Here is a 15,366-nt window from a genome sequence, read left to right as displayed (position 1 = left end):
AGAGGAGAGTTTAGGGAGGATGAATGGTACGTGAGATGGAAATGATAGGATTTAGCTTATAATTGAGGTGGGAGAGTGACAGATGCAATACTGGATCTCCGATACATGGGAAATTATTATGGGAACACAGAATACTTGCCCCAAACAGCAAAACCTGGAGAGTATTATTGGGCTCTGTTGTGAAGGCACATCACCCTTCCTATGCAATCCAACTTGATGGTACTTTGGTATAAAGGTGACCTAGACTGTAATCACTGCCTTTAGACACTGTGAATTTTTTTTGGGTACTCTGTATTTTTATATATTGTACAATGTAAAGAATAATTCAGAAATAAAACAGACAAACCTGGCAGGCCCGTGAGTTATTTCCCCTGGGTGGCTGATGCACGGTGGGGCAGAACGGGTCAGGGGAACGTGGAGGAGCTTCCTCCTGACGGTGGGGACCAAGGGCAACACAAAATGCACTGAGCCGCTTGTACAGGGATGGGGAATTGCAGTGCACGTCCTTCCTTGCTGTCTGCACCCTGGCTGCATCCCAAGGCCCTAGTTTGGATTATATTTGTCATGAGTTGTAGACTGCGTGGTTACCAAATGGTGTTGCTGAGTGTAACGCCAAAGTCTGCCGTTGCAATTCAACTCCCCTCCCACTCCCCTGACTGCAGGGGCACAGCTTCACACCAAACTTCAGGTCCATTTGATAAGTAGTATTTCTGAGTAAGGTACCCGATGGGGTAAGGACAACTCTGTCGGAAGTTCGGGATGCCAAATACACGCCTGCCCTCTGCTCCCCAGCTCTCCACACGTGACACTGAGCCTCCAAGGCCACAGCTGCTCCCCGTGTCAAGGAGACGGCCTGGCTGCAGCAAGCACAAGCGCTCCTCTTCTGCAGAGCCCTTCAGGGCTACGTGCTCCATCGCAGTGAAATTCTGGCGCTGCTCCTTCTCGAGCCCTACCTGTTGATGTGAAAAGTTATAAAAAGCTGAGGGACACGTTTTGATTGAAGGATGATCGTAGCCTCATATTGAAGAACGTTATAGCTCTTGTTGCATTTATTAATCAAAGTAAAGACCATGAAAAGTGACAGAGTCAGGAACATTCTAGTTTATGTTCCGATACAGCTCAAGACTTATATTGAAATTTCATACAGAAAATTACACCTTAATGTCGTAAAAAATAGATTGGATTACTAATAACCTGAAACGTGCTGCACCTGCATACATAATACTTTAATCCTACTACATCATAAGCTATCATTTGGGTGTTTTCGTATTCTCAAGTGTGCATACAGGAATTTCTTTTCAATGCAGACCATTAAAAAGTAATTGAGAGGCACAAGATCGGTGAAAACAAACTTGCTGTGAACAAGATGGATTTTTTTTTTTCCCAGTTAGTTTGCACAATAACAGAGAGAGGCCATTTCTTAATGGTTTTGTTTTGCATCAAGACACCTCTGCGCACAATTAGAGCAAAGTATCACGTTGGAACCTATTTTCAATTTCCTTAAAATCTGTCTACCACAACATTTTTTTTTTCCAAGTTGCTCACTTGATTCATTAAAATAACAGTTCCACTTGTGGCCCCACTGCATTTTCCTCTCTCACCTTCACAGCACATCCCAGGTGTACCCTTTTTCCTCTTTCTTTCTTAACAGCGCATAGTAAACAGCAAAAACTTTGCTACCTTGCAGGTTCCCCACGGCTTTTCATGAAGCCAAAGCTTGGAGGCTGCGCTGCTGCTGTGGGGTTTGCTGGGGAGCACCCATGGCAGTGCAGTGCCCTGGGCCAGGGTGTGGAGCTGCCTGCGGGTACTGCAGCACCATGGCCCCCTCCAACCTTCCTTCAGCAGTGCTCAGGGGGGTGATGATAAGAAATGGAGGAAAATAAGAAAGCAGAAGATTCCCTGTGTTTTATTTCTGTGTGTTTCCTCCCAGCTCCCTGCAATAAACACTGTAGGGATTCCCTGAGCTAGGCGTTGCAGGCCCTGTCCTAGCCCTGTCCCTCCATAGGAAGCCCTGGCACTGGTGGTTGCTTTCCCAGCAATGGCTGGAAGTGCCCGTGGCTCCTGGGGCACTTGCCTGGGCAAGGTCACAGCCAACACTTGGTGTTACAGAGGGCAGGGAATGGCAGCCTGGTCCAAGTTCATGCCAGAGCAGGGACACAGCTGAACGAGCTGTAACCACCATGGAGTGGCTGAGGAGCCACATAATGGCACCAGGGCATTATCAAGAGCAAGTCATGTCAGACCAAGTTAATTTCCTCCTCCGCACAGACACCATGTCCTGCAGATAGTGCAGAAATAAGAAATATCCTGCAGCCTCACTTTTAGGAAGGCTTTCGACTCTCTCGTACGTGATCCTCATACTCTGGCAGGAGCAGTGCCAGGCAGTGCCATGCCGACACTCCTCAGAAAGCAGTCAGGCTGCTGCGATGGAAAAAAACACAAGTAGGTCTCCTTCTGCCGTGCCCAGCACCCCCACCAGTGCCCCCAGCCCCACCAGCACCCTCAGCCTCCCCATCACATGACCCATCTCCAACTCCTGCATTTCCCTCTGCCCACACAGGCGTTTCACTCAGCTGTGAGCACCCCTGTGGCCAGTGACAGCCCCTGGGTCACCTGAAATCAGTGCAGCCACCCTGCCACAAAGCTCAGTACAGAGCTAGCTCCTCCTCATCAAACCTCTCCTGCAAAAGCACCATTTTCCATGTTTTTTCCCACTTGAGCATACAGCCAAGAGACTGCACGCTTCAAACACGCAGTGCAATTACCAAAAGCTTTGGAGATTTATTAAAAATGCTGTTTTGCTAACAGCTGAAATGCATTTTGACATAGTTTGATTTGTTCATTTGTAAAAAGCCGCTCATGGAGCTGTCATTACACTTTCTGTTTGAAAAGCTGACTTTCAAATTAATCAAGAAGGCTGCAGATTTCAGCACTGCCCAAGCCTGTTCCCAAAAGGGAAAAAAAAAACCCAACACAGCACTGACACACACACACACACACACACACACACACACACACACACATCCCCTCCCAGCATCTGAGGCAAGGACAGACACAAACACCTCATGTTGTTGGGGAATGGAGCGATTTGGGCCATAAGGGTAAGACATCAGCCCATTTCCCAGGACACCCCACACACAGAGCCTGTTTTCAGTCAGATTTCAACCCTTCAATCTGCTTATGATTTCCCCAAACAAACCTGTTTTTCTCTGGAGAAAGGACTGAACCGGGCTAAGGTAGTTGTGTTTGTTGAGATAAAAACGTGATGCTGGCTTGTGTTGGGCTGGTGGGGCTGGGCAGGCTCTCTCCTTTCCCAGCCTTGCTGTGGTGTGCTGTAGGGCAGGTTTATAGCATGACCCAGAGCTTCAGCACCCCTTTTTTGTGTTGTGACTGATCTTACGCTGACCACCTCATTGCATCAACTCAAGTGTATCTAAGATTGACTGCTCTCATGTTAAAACTATAAAGAAGACAAGGGAACACCAGCGTGCTGTACTGGGGCATCAGCTCATCCACCCCTCACCCCCATGGTGTGCATCTCCACTGGACACAGAAGATGCAGCTCCTCGGCTGAAGCAGGGCTGGCATCCAGCAAACAATTCAAGCTCCTGCTGGCTGTGGGGCTGGGGTGCCTCCTCACTGAGGAGCTGTGCCGTCCTCCTGTCACGCTTAAAAATAAGTTTTTTGGAGATTTTCAAGGTCAAACTTCACAGTTTATGAACTGGCAATTAGCTGGAAGCAGAAAGTAGTCCTGGTTTTCCATCACTCTGGAGACAGCGTGGTGTCTCCCAGACCTGGGGTTAGCATTGACCACGGCAAATGGCAAGAAGCCGTCAAGGTTCGATCCATCTAACCGTGCCTTATTCTTTTGTGTTTAAACTTCCCATAGTCATTTCCTTGCTGTCATGGAAATAATGGAGCCAGCAATGGATTGCTCCCCTCTCAAGTGCAGGGTAATGAACAGCCATCAGAAACATTTGATATTTCCATGATGTGAAGCATCAATGGCCACAGAGAAAACTGTACCCATTTTTGCAGTACTTAATTTACTGTCACGAGCAAGCGATCTGTACGAGAGAGCAGGCATAACACTGATACAAGTTTATTACCCTGGCAGGAGCCACGTTATTGTTTTCTGTTTTCACATTTCTTAGCAACAACAATTTTTTTTGTTCATAGGTTTCTTCGTAGGAGCTTGGCCGAAATTATTTTTATGTTGTACCCAATTTACATGCTGACTTACATCAGCCTGCCCGCCAGTGAGAGCCTTGCTGGCCTGAAAGCCTGCTGGCCATTACTGCTGTCCTCTGCTGACCCATGGCTCCCCCGGTGCTGGACAAGGCAAACCTCACCATCCTGGGGAGCAGCTCAGTCCCTGGCAGCCCCCACTGCACCGGGTGCTGTCGCAGTTGAGGGCCTGGAGCAAAGAGGTACAGCTAAGACAGAAATCATCTTTCGGTCCCGCATGAGGGTAACAGGGCAGGACGAGCTGTGATGCCTTAGCATAGGCTGAGACCTACTCTGAAAAATCTCTCTCCAAAGATCTTTTTTGCACTTCAGTGGCAGTTGAAGTAATTTCTGTATGAGGTTGTCCTGTTTTAATACACACTTTTGGTGCTTATCTGCTCACCACAAACCCTTTGGAGCTGCCCTTTCCATTGCCCACCAAAAATGCTTTTCAGCATCAAAACTGAACCACAAGGCTATGTCTATTAATGACAACCCTTGGGCTCTGCAGTCAAAGGCAGGTTTAGGAGAGCCCCGGGAAGGGGTTGAGGTTTAGGACACAGCAGGGTCAATTCATTTGGCCACTGGCGTTTCCTCTGCCTGTGCTCGCCTGAGCCCCCCTCACTGAGGTCTCACCAAGGTGGTGTTTCCTCATGTGCTGCCTATAGGAGCTTTGCATCACCCAGGGAAGGGGTTCAGCCCATCCCAGCACCACCCACAGAGCCCCTCCAGCCCCAGGACCTGCCTGCAGATATGGAGCAAAGCAGAAAGCTCCCAAAAAGAAACCTTGCTGCAGCCATGGGACCTATTGAGAGTCTGGGACTACCCAGGGATGCCGCATGGGGCCATGCTCCCATGCTTATTTGGCTCCTGAAGAGTTAAGGTGCCTTTTGCAGCCATTCTCCAAGGATGACTTCACTGTGACCAGCTGTGCCGTGCTGCTCCCAGCAGCTCAGTGAGGGGTCCTGGCATGGTGCAGGCTCCTGGGCTTCCCCTCTGCCTGCTCAAGCCCAAACAAATCCCTGGTTGCAAAAGTGTGTTCACATGGCAGGGGGTGGAGAGCAACATCAGTGGCGTGTGCCACGTCAAGGCCGATGCCTTGGTTCCTGATGAAACTCCTTGGCTGCAGCCCAATCCGTGCTCCTGGAGCAGGTAAAGCACCGTGGCCACTCAGCCCCCATGACCCCTGGCAGGGGGTAAAGGAAGGCCCACCTGCATTTAGGTGCTGCTGACATGGGGTATCTGTGAGCGACTCCCCCACATCTGGGCACACCACTGACTGCCTGCATCATGCCTGGCCCCTAGCCCAGCTGCTTCCACAGGTCCCGTCTGCCCATGTGCAACTCCAGCGTGGTCAGAGAGGAAGCCACCAGCCAGCACCCAGGAAGGATGTGCTGATCAGGAAAGAGAATGTTTTTTACACGTCAGGGAGACAACAGATTTCAACAACAGGAAGGATAACATGGAAACTGGGATAGAAAAATCTCTTTGAGGAAGTCTGCGCATAGCGTGTTCACCAATGCACAACACTACAGCAGGGACCCGAGATGGACCAGAGATCTGAGGTGGAGGATGGATCAGCTCTCATCCCCCCCAGGACAGAGCTTTCCGTAACACTGCAAAGATAAATATGAACGGGAACTGTATCATTAGAGGAGCCTTAGGCTCCCATATATAGCATGGAAAGAGACTGCTGCTAAGAATAGCGGGGCCCAGATATTCCACGATAGGAGAGTTCACAGATTTCTTCCCAGCACTAAAAGGATGCGACGTTGTTTTAAACTTACCCTGGCAACGGTCAGGGAGTTACTGAAGAGCTGGTCCTGGAAAATAAACGCGGATCAAGAGATGCCGGGCTTGGTCCGTTTCAGTTAAACGCAGAATAAACACAAGGAAGGTTCTCACGGGGCATCTCTTTTCCAAAAGCACCAACAGAGATGTTAATGGCAGGAACCAGCCCACCCCCTGTGTCCCTCGGTCCAACAGCAGTGCCATACCCCACCCTAAACCCTCACTGAAAGCAATCAAAACTTGGGTTGGGCTTTGGGTGAGGCTACATTCATTTGGACTAAGCACCCCCCCATTTTGCAGCAGTATCTAAAGCATTATTCAGTGGTATTATAGCAGAAATAAACTACTCCCCTGTAATTTTTTTAATTAATGAACAGCGATGGCAGCACGTATGAGTAACCTCTTTAATGTGCAACAACCAGTACGTAAAGTAACACGCACTTCATGGTCAGGTTCCGGTTTTAAAAAGAAAGGACAAGGTGGAAGTGTTACGTTGACAAGTATATAGTGGTTTCAACATTATTTTCTTAAAAATAAAAATACATCACATCAGAATATTGCATACAAAAAGTAGAATTTGCCCTAAAATAAAATTCTATCAAATCATTTAAAAAATTACAAAAGTAAAATGCATACAAACTCCAGTAAAATTGAACAGTCTTACAGGCTGAGGATAGTTTACAAAGATGCTCTCCAAGGTGTAGAACCTGCTCCTTTCTCCATACGTTCATGCGGTTCAAAACCTCAACCATTAGGTGCGTCACATAACCAAAAGCTGGTTTTTTCACCTTATCAAGTACTTGTTTCTAAAATGCACAGTGGAAGACATTAAACTTGGTAGGGGAAAAAGATACTTTAATTTAGTAAATATCATAGGCAGAGAAAATAAATATATCTGGAAAATACATCGTTGTCCATTGGGGCGCCCTGTGGCTCTGGGGGCTTGCTCAGCCCAGGCGATGGGGGGAGCAGAGAGTTCGGGTGGGCAGCGGAGGTGCGGGCAGGGGAGGTGGGGGCAGGGGTCAGCGCACAGGAGCCAACTCTATTTTCACATCGTGGCTTTGATTGCACATCCAGGGCGTATGGAGAGAGCGGATACAGCCCAGGGGCACTGCACCTCCCTGACCGCCCCAGGCAGAGCAGCTCTGAGCATCCCTTCTCTAAACATAACTGTTTCCCACCAGTCTGCTAACGCATCCTGCCCTGCCAGAGGCATTTTCCATCCACACAACACACACTGTGCCTCGCAGATTGTGCTGGCCAGGCACAGCAAACCAGGGTCTGTGTTGCCCACAGAAGTCCCAAGGCCATGGCACAGGGCATTTCCCAGGTCCTGCTCCAGCCTCTGTCCCTCACAGGATCCCAAAGCTCTTCCCAGCCCCAATTGCAGCGTGTCCCTGCTCAGGGAGGTATGGGGGTTTCCCCCTTCCCTTTCACAGGTGGGGAGAGCAAGGGACCCCACACATGAGCATCCCTACCACAAGCCTGAGCAGCTCTGTGATGGAGCAAGCGCAGCACCCAGGCTCTCGCTACCAATCCCAGCATCACACAAACCTGCACATCCCCTCTGCAAAGGAAAACATGAGTTTAGAATTTTTTTGGCTGTTATAAACAGATAGACTAAGGTTGGAGAAGTGGTCTGAGCCCAAAAGGAAAAGCTCCCCATAAAGAAAAAAACTATTTGCTCATGGTACTTTCTTCATATAGGGACACAAAGTGAGCACAGTGAGGCTGTCCAGATATAAGAAGCGGAGAAATCGCACGGGGAACCCCAGTGGGGAGACAAACTGTGGAAGGAAAAGCTGCTATTGCAGAGAGCAAGGCCTATCTGCCTCCTCTGCCACACGTGGACAACCAGCGCCTCCGCACCGTGTGGCACAGCCGTGTGCTGCCATTCCCAGGGCACAAATCATGCCAGAAACACAAAATGAGGGTCAGAAACTCATCCTTGAGGGACCAAAACAATGAAACTCTGCTAAAACTGGGCTGCAGAAATCACCCCTCCTGCACAAATAACCCAGGTCCCCACCAACGCTGCGCTCCCCTTCCCCTCTGCACCCATCACTGCCCCCCAGCCCCAGCATGGAGATTCCCGCAGCACTGCTGGGGTTAAGCAGCGGCAGTAGAAGTGCTGGGGATATGGGTGCGGGTCCACGCTCCGGGTGGGCATCAATTGCTCCAAGCATGTCACAATCCCACGTAGAAGGATTGGGTTTTATCCAAGGAGCCAGCACATCTGTACAAATATTTGTTTTTGCTTGTCAAAACTTTGGAGAGAGTTGCATTTCTTCCTCTACTTACGAGTTTCTTCTGTCTTGAAACACAAACTGCAAAAATTATAAGCAGATTGACATCTCCTGACTCCCCTGGGGCTGCCGCCTGCTTTGTGGCAATTCTCTACCTTGTGAAATGATGCTGCTGGGGGAAGCGAGGCAGATGTTCCTGTGCCACCCACAACCCACCCGTGGCAGTAACGGCTGCAGGAAAGGGAGCGAAGCCTGTGCTGATACCTGTGATCTCTCACATGCGAGCAGCAAGCCTGAGGCTGAATCTCCGTCAGAAGGAAGGGAGCAGCCATGAAGAGGGTTTTCCTCCCTACACATGCTCCCTTCCTCCTCCCAGCCCACATCCTGGGCCCATGGAAGATGAGTTTCTGCTCATTTTGGCAGGGTCAGCCTTGCGTGTCCATGAGCACTGCTGCCTCCCCAAGCCTGGCGCTTTAGCATCACTGAAAACTGCAGCCCCAACATCAAATACCAAACTGATACCAAACAATAATGTATGCTTTCATACCAGTGCAGCAGTTATCTTGCCAAATTATAACGATCCAGAATTAGTCTATAAGAAGACTCCCCCAACACTAATGAAACATAAAAAGCCTTTGTCATAGACAGTTATTAATATTTTCAAATGACACAATGGAAGAAATGAAGATGAAAAATTAAAACGCTGCTGTCACAGCATTATAGCACAGTTATAGCTACTGTGCAAACCATCTAATTCCCCTTCATATTCCAGTCAATCCTCACAATTAAATACCACTTCCCTTTCTAGTAACAGCCATATACGCTTATCAATCAATTCAGCTTGCTAATATTACAGTGTAAGGCTACACAGCCACTTGCTATGTTTACTGTAGAATAAGCCAGGCATTAATATCCCTGTCACCACAAAACTTCAAATTTTATCAACTCAGCCCAGTACGTTAGTGCCAAAATGCCCTTTGGAAACCCCTTCCTCAGTCCATCACCCTGGTGCTCCCCGGGATTACCAGTGCAAACACTGACACAGCCTGGGGTCTCCCAACCCTTTCCACAATTAAAGACATCCCAATCCCGTTCACTTCAGCTCTGTCAAATGGTTGTGGTGTTGTACATTACAACATCAGTAACTTCATGATGCTGTGAGCCAGAATATGCAGCTTGCACGGTGCCCATCAGCTTGGCCTCTTGAGGTGTGGGAGCAAGATTTCTAAGTTTCAGGCAAATTATGGCCTGCCTGTAAGAGACTACCTGCTCACATCCGTGTAAAATCCTTTGGGTCTGCACCTTCTTCCAGCTTGCACAATTTTCTTAAAAAAAAAAAAAGAAAAGAAAATAAATCACTATTTTTATGGACATGAAGTAGACGGTTGGCCAGCCAAGCTCTTCTGCACACCTCCTGCACAGACTCTGGTTCAGGGGAGCAGGCAGCCATGCGGGAAGGGAAGGAATCAAAAGGAAATTAAGGGGTAACAGCAGTGTCGAGAGACAGCAAACAGTGCGGGAGTGGAGCCTGCATCCACCAACCCTGAGCTTCCTCATTAGCAGCACAAAAGCCAGCACAGCTCCACAGCTTGCAAGAAAAAAAGGCAGCAGCACTGGAAGCTGAGCTGAGAGATATTACTGAGCCACACAGAAGCCTGAGGAGCAGCCCATACTTAATGTGAAAAACTATTAAGGGAGAGCGGTCACTACAGAGCATCCTTCCGAGCATGTCCAATATAAATCTTAGTGCAATTATTTGTATGTTAGGGCTTCTGCAGTGCTGGGAAAAAATGTGTTTCAGGGCTGTGAACTTATGGGCCATGGAAAGAAGCAAACGCTGTAACTTCCTGGGGTACCTTTCTCTGCTGGCAACCCACAGGCCAAGCAGCAGCCAGTGTCAGCTACTCTGGAGCAGCGCAAGGTAACACCTCATTTAGACAAAAACCTCCGTTGTTACTGACTCAAAAGTTATAGAAAGGCTTAGAACTTCCACTAATTAATAAGAGAAATATTAACTGTTTTGAGTCTGTTCTGCCTCTCTGCCAATTGTATCAGCACTGCTCAGGGCTCTCCCTGCGGTCTCAAACTCTAACTGACAATGAAGTGCAGATATCCTGCACTATTGGTAAATCCAAGCAAGGCTGGACCTAGTGATAACGCACATCCAAAAAACATTCCCACGGGTGCAGCTGGGTTACTGGCATGCAATGGACTGCTCCTCCAGAGAAGGATGCTGCTGCTGGGCACAGATGAGGATAAATTTTTTTCAGAGATCTCAGCAAGCACATTTGTAACCCCCACCTCTATCCCAAGCCAGACTTGCTAATCTAATAAAATCCTAAAGCTTAAACATTGTGAGTGTGGAATGCAGCAGCGCCCTGCACAACTTCAAGTAATTTGGGGCAACCCTCTGGTTTTTACTCAGGCAGATTTCCCCAGCACAGGTCTCCAGCAGAGCCCTGCAGTGCTGCTCAGCTCTGGATAATGTCTCTATTTCGGTGCAGAGGCATCGAGGGCTGTAACTACGACCACACGCTACAGTGCCCAAGATAGACACAGAAACTTCTACAAGAGCATCAAAGTTCAGGAGAGGAGGGAGCAATTCACACCGACTCAGAACAACAATCAACAGGGTTTAAAATAAGATGTTCACTCTTCTCCCCAGTCGTACGGAGAGCCTGTGTCTGGCAGCCCTGACAAATATTTAGAATCGTTCGATGCTTTCTGGAACAGAGGCAGAACAGGTTATAGCCTGAACACTGCCTGAAGTGCTTCTCCATCTTAAAACAGTCAGGACAGTAAAAGGATTAGAAATCTCTGTCACTCGGGACAGTGCCTGAACTGTGCAATTTTGATCTTAATATAGCTACAGTAAATTGCAGAAGCGGAGCTCCGAAGAGCCATCCCAGCTTGCAGTTCTGCCATGACAATGCAACTCCAATCAGACTCTTGGCAAACGATCCTTGGTTTCAGAAGACAATAGGTAGCAGCAGCTACTGGATACTGAACTATTCCAGGCACTAAAACATGGTAAAAAGAAGCTGGACAGTTAATACCATTCATCTGAAAAACGCTAAGAGGATAATGCCAGCGGTTCTGAATGCGCTGGTGAGATTGATTTAGTTATCCCAGTGTAGGTTAGGCTATTTGTAGAAATAGAGCTGTTTCAAGACAGAAAAGATAATTTAGTAACTGATATAGGCAATGAGCTAAGTCAATTTTCTATTACTACAGTAAATACATCCATTGCTCTGAAAACATAAAAGCAGGGAACAGCTTGGTTTATTCTACCATGCAGGTACCCTCCTGAGCTGAAGCTATTGGTGGCCCATTCTCTGCAGAAGGAGAGCAGACAGAATGAACGGCTCTGTGTCTGAAAGGCAGCGCCCAGTTCAGGGTTTACTGCAGTGAGCTGACAGTGTTGCTGTCACCCCAGGGTGGCAGAGAAGGGCCCTGCACAGGAGCAAAGGGTGTTTGCTTCAGCCTTCTTCAGATGCAAGACCCTGGCCACCAGCCTCCTCCAACACCTGCATGCACCCCTGCGGTAAAATTGCTACAGTAGGAAATCATCCACCCCCTGAAAAACATTCATGTTGCAGACAGCGTATGTATGCATTCCCACTCACGGCAGTGGCTGGTGTCGTTACAAACAGCGGCATACCACCATCCAGAGACATGGTAAAATAAACCTACGTAAACACGTACCCTTATATAACTTATATATAAAAGGTATATATAAGTTTTATTTGTGTATACACAGATATAAATACGCACACGCGCGCGCGCACACAAACCCACACCCCTAACAGAAAGCACCGAACACACACATGGAAGTACTGTAAATGATACTGAACCGAAACCTAAGAACAGAATTAAGAAATTATTAGCAGGTTTAAAACCAAGTTAAAAAACTATTCAAAGTGTCTTTAATATTTATGTTCAAGTAAGGGCCAGAACGACCACAGATTAGTACTGATAAAAAGAGCTGGCATTATATTTCCCATATTATGCCAAAACTCATGAGTTATTTCTCACCATCAAACTCATTGTCATTTCGCCATCAGGGCACCTCCTCGACTAGAAGGATTTTTTTTTTAGGAAATGGTGTTTTTAAAGACTTGGGTTAACAAACAGTATTGTTTAGGCACCCTCAATCATAAATCAACCCTAAAAACCACGCGCACCTTAGAACATGAGAAGAGAACCAGTGGGACTCCACATCCACACCCACAGTATTCAGTGGCACGAACAGGTCTTCACAGTAAAAGAGGCAGCACTGGAGACAGGGGATGAAAAGGTGACACAGTGGTGGCCGTCAAAACAGCAACATCTACCCAGAGTGTCTCTCCAGTAAACCCCTGAGATACCACGGGTGTTCTGTGCTCAGGAAATACAGAACCATGGTGGTATTTCAGAAGAGACCGTGGGTGCAAGTTGGGTTTCAGTGGCAGCTAAAGCTATCGTTTATATGTGCTCCAGGGTGGTAACAAATACCTCTAACAACACTGTAAGGACTGTTAGGGATATTTGGTATGGCTAAAACCCCTGGTACCAGTGTCTTATATCAGAAATCACTTTATTAGAATGTAAATGTAGTGTACAAGCACCAAATCGTTTTAGCTTAACTCTTTAATGGGCATTCATTACATAAACGACTAGTGATTTATAAGAGATCTTTAAAAAAATATTTTCTTTTTCCTTTTGTTACGATTATTCACTATTTCTATTCTGATAGAAGACTGAAGATTACTGGTACCCTGGTGTGTACAACCTTGAGTCAGCACACATGCAGGCACACGCACACACACACAACTATACACCTCGCTGCTACATCAACAGCCTTTAAATGGCAAGCCTCAGCTCCGACACCGGGACCTGTACATCAGATATATTCTCCTTGTGCATTTCAGCATCACTGTTACCACTCAAGTTCCACGTTTATCACAAATCAAGGTGGTCTTGGATGCAAGAACAGCCTGTCTCTCACTCTCTTTAATAAAGCCACAATTAAGTCTCGTAATTTCTTTGTTTTTCTGTCGTTCAGCTGTGCAAATCCAGGCAGATGTGCAGAATGCAAAGCTGACTCCCAGTCTCTTCCAACCCCTCACCAGCCCGGTGTCATCACACGGAGACGACAACGTCGAGATAGAGTCTGTCGTAGGACTCGCGGAAGCAGAGGATGAGGAGCAGGCTGAGCAGACATGATCCTGGCAGGCACCAGTTGAACCAGGAAACCTCTGTAACGCAGAAAACAGATCCAACCTGAGTTACTGAACAAGTGCTGTGTTTAAAGCGACCAAAACTTGGCTTGATGGCAGGTTTGAAGGAAATTGGTGTGTTCTGAACAAAATCCTGACAGCTCTCAATCAATAGATGGTTAATGTGGTCTATGAGACTTACTCCATGAACACCTTATGTATATGAAGTTGTGTGTGTGTGTGTGTGTGTAAATATATGTATAAAACAATGCCTCCAGCTAATGCTAATCCTCCTTATTCAACCTGTCAATGGAGAGAACAAGGACAAAAAATGAAATTCTTCGTTGCTAATGGAGAACAAACTACTTCTGAAGACTCTACTCATTAGTTCTTTGATTTCTATGGATTGAAAACTAAACCAAATTAAAAGCGTAAGAAGCAGCAGCATTTGATTTTGAATCAAACCTGCTACACAGTGTAAGGAGGGAAAACTAATTCCTCAGAAGAAACTTGTGAGTAGTGTGATCAATTCAATTTGAAACTAGCAGCACAAACAGCTCCTCAGAAGCCTGATTTTATCTGTTAGACATTACATACTGCTCTTAAAAGCCTGTGTTCCACATTCAAGAAATCCTATTGTCTGATATTTGAATTCTAATTAGCGGTTTTGTTAAAAAAAACACAACCCCGAATAAGTGTAATTTCCTTTTAAAAAAATCTGTCAATTTAGTGGAGAAACATTAATTTTACTGAAGATGGTGTTTTAGTTATTATAATTTCCTTTATTACAATTATTTATGTATTTTTACAGAATCTAAACTCTCCCTCAAGGTCTGAGTTAATCAGAATCAAGACTTCAGCACTGCTGCTTTCTTAAATATGTAATTTGCTAAAAGAAAAAGCACAATTTACATTGCACAATGCAAAGGACAAAAGTCAGAAAGCCTAAAAAAATCAACCTTCCAAAACCAGTAACTTTCAACAACACCCTCCCTCATGCACCAAAAGACCTTACAGATTTGATTAGGAAGTGATCTTATTAAAACCTTAGTAAAATTTTCCTAGGCATGCAGAAGACCATGTTATATGCTGCCAGAAGCCAATAGGTAAATGCTTTGCTATTATTTCCTTTATAAAACAATACTCTTACTTAATTGTATTAAACAGGCTTTAACTCAAATATCTTAAAAGACCAAATTTAACTTGTGAATCCTTCATGTCTTTTGCAATCCAGAATCTGTGACAGCACTGGCGATGCACACTAACACATCGATCGCATGAAGCTAAAGGTCGATTTGCTTTTGTTTTTCCCTTGGAAGTCCCTGCAGAAAAGGCGCAGAAATCTGCATGCAGAGGCTTTGGGTCTCAGAGCACAGCGCTGGCTCGGTTCAGCTGAGCTTTACAAAGGTTTACATGTCCTCCACATGGACCAAAATCTTCCATGCACTGGAAAGTTCCCAGGACTTGGCTCTTTCACAGACTTTGCAATATCAGAGTATAAGAAGAAAAAGAGATAAATCTGAATTAAAACTACTGAAAGGTTTTTTTGGTCTATAAAGGAAGACTGAGGAAACAAGATGAATTTGTCTTGAGTTCTGGTTTATCTGGAAGCTTCTTAAATGCCATTAGAGGATGGATTTGAATAAAATGAAAAACAAATACTTAAGATCGTTATCTACCTTCCAAAGGATTTTTCTATCAAAGGAGCCAATAGCTCCCACTGGCATTGATCTCCCCAGTGACACGTGTGTTCTTGTACTTTTGATTATTTGTGATACTGCACCATGGAGAATGCATCATCCTGAACACAAAGTTTCTTTTTTTTTTCCTTTGAAGAAACAAGGGAAATATTCCAACTGTATGGATAGACTAATTTCAGGTTTATCTTTACCTGCATTTACTGA

At 46.3% G+C, this 15,366-nt stretch overlaps 1 protein-coding gene across 1 annotated transcript in view; it reads right to left on the bottom strand.

Annotated features, from left to right (window-relative positions):
* Positions 1-13,385: 13,385 nt before the first annotated feature.
* DIRC2 (disrupted in renal carcinoma 2) overlaps positions 13,386-15,366 on the bottom strand; it is a gene marked incomplete at its 5' end in the record, with an annotated part of 43,751 nt that continues 41,770 nt past the window's right edge. Inside the window, one exon of the mRNA XM_010179125.1 lies at positions 13,386-13,501. Coding sequence (XP_010177427.1) covers positions 13,386-13,501 — 116 coding nt within the window. The remainder of the gene's footprint in view (positions 13,502-15,366) is intronic.

Source organism: Mesitornis unicolor, unplaced genomic scaffold (assembly GCF_000695765.1).
Source record: "Mesitornis unicolor isolate BGI_N332 unplaced genomic scaffold, ASM69576v1 scaffold50150, whole genome shotgun sequence".
Lineage (NCBI taxonomy): Eukaryota > Metazoa > Chordata > Aves > Mesitornithiformes > Mesitornithidae > Mesitornis > Mesitornis unicolor.
The sequence above is the reverse complement of the archived record's forward strand: the minus strand, read 5'-3'. Positions and strand labels throughout refer to the sequence as shown.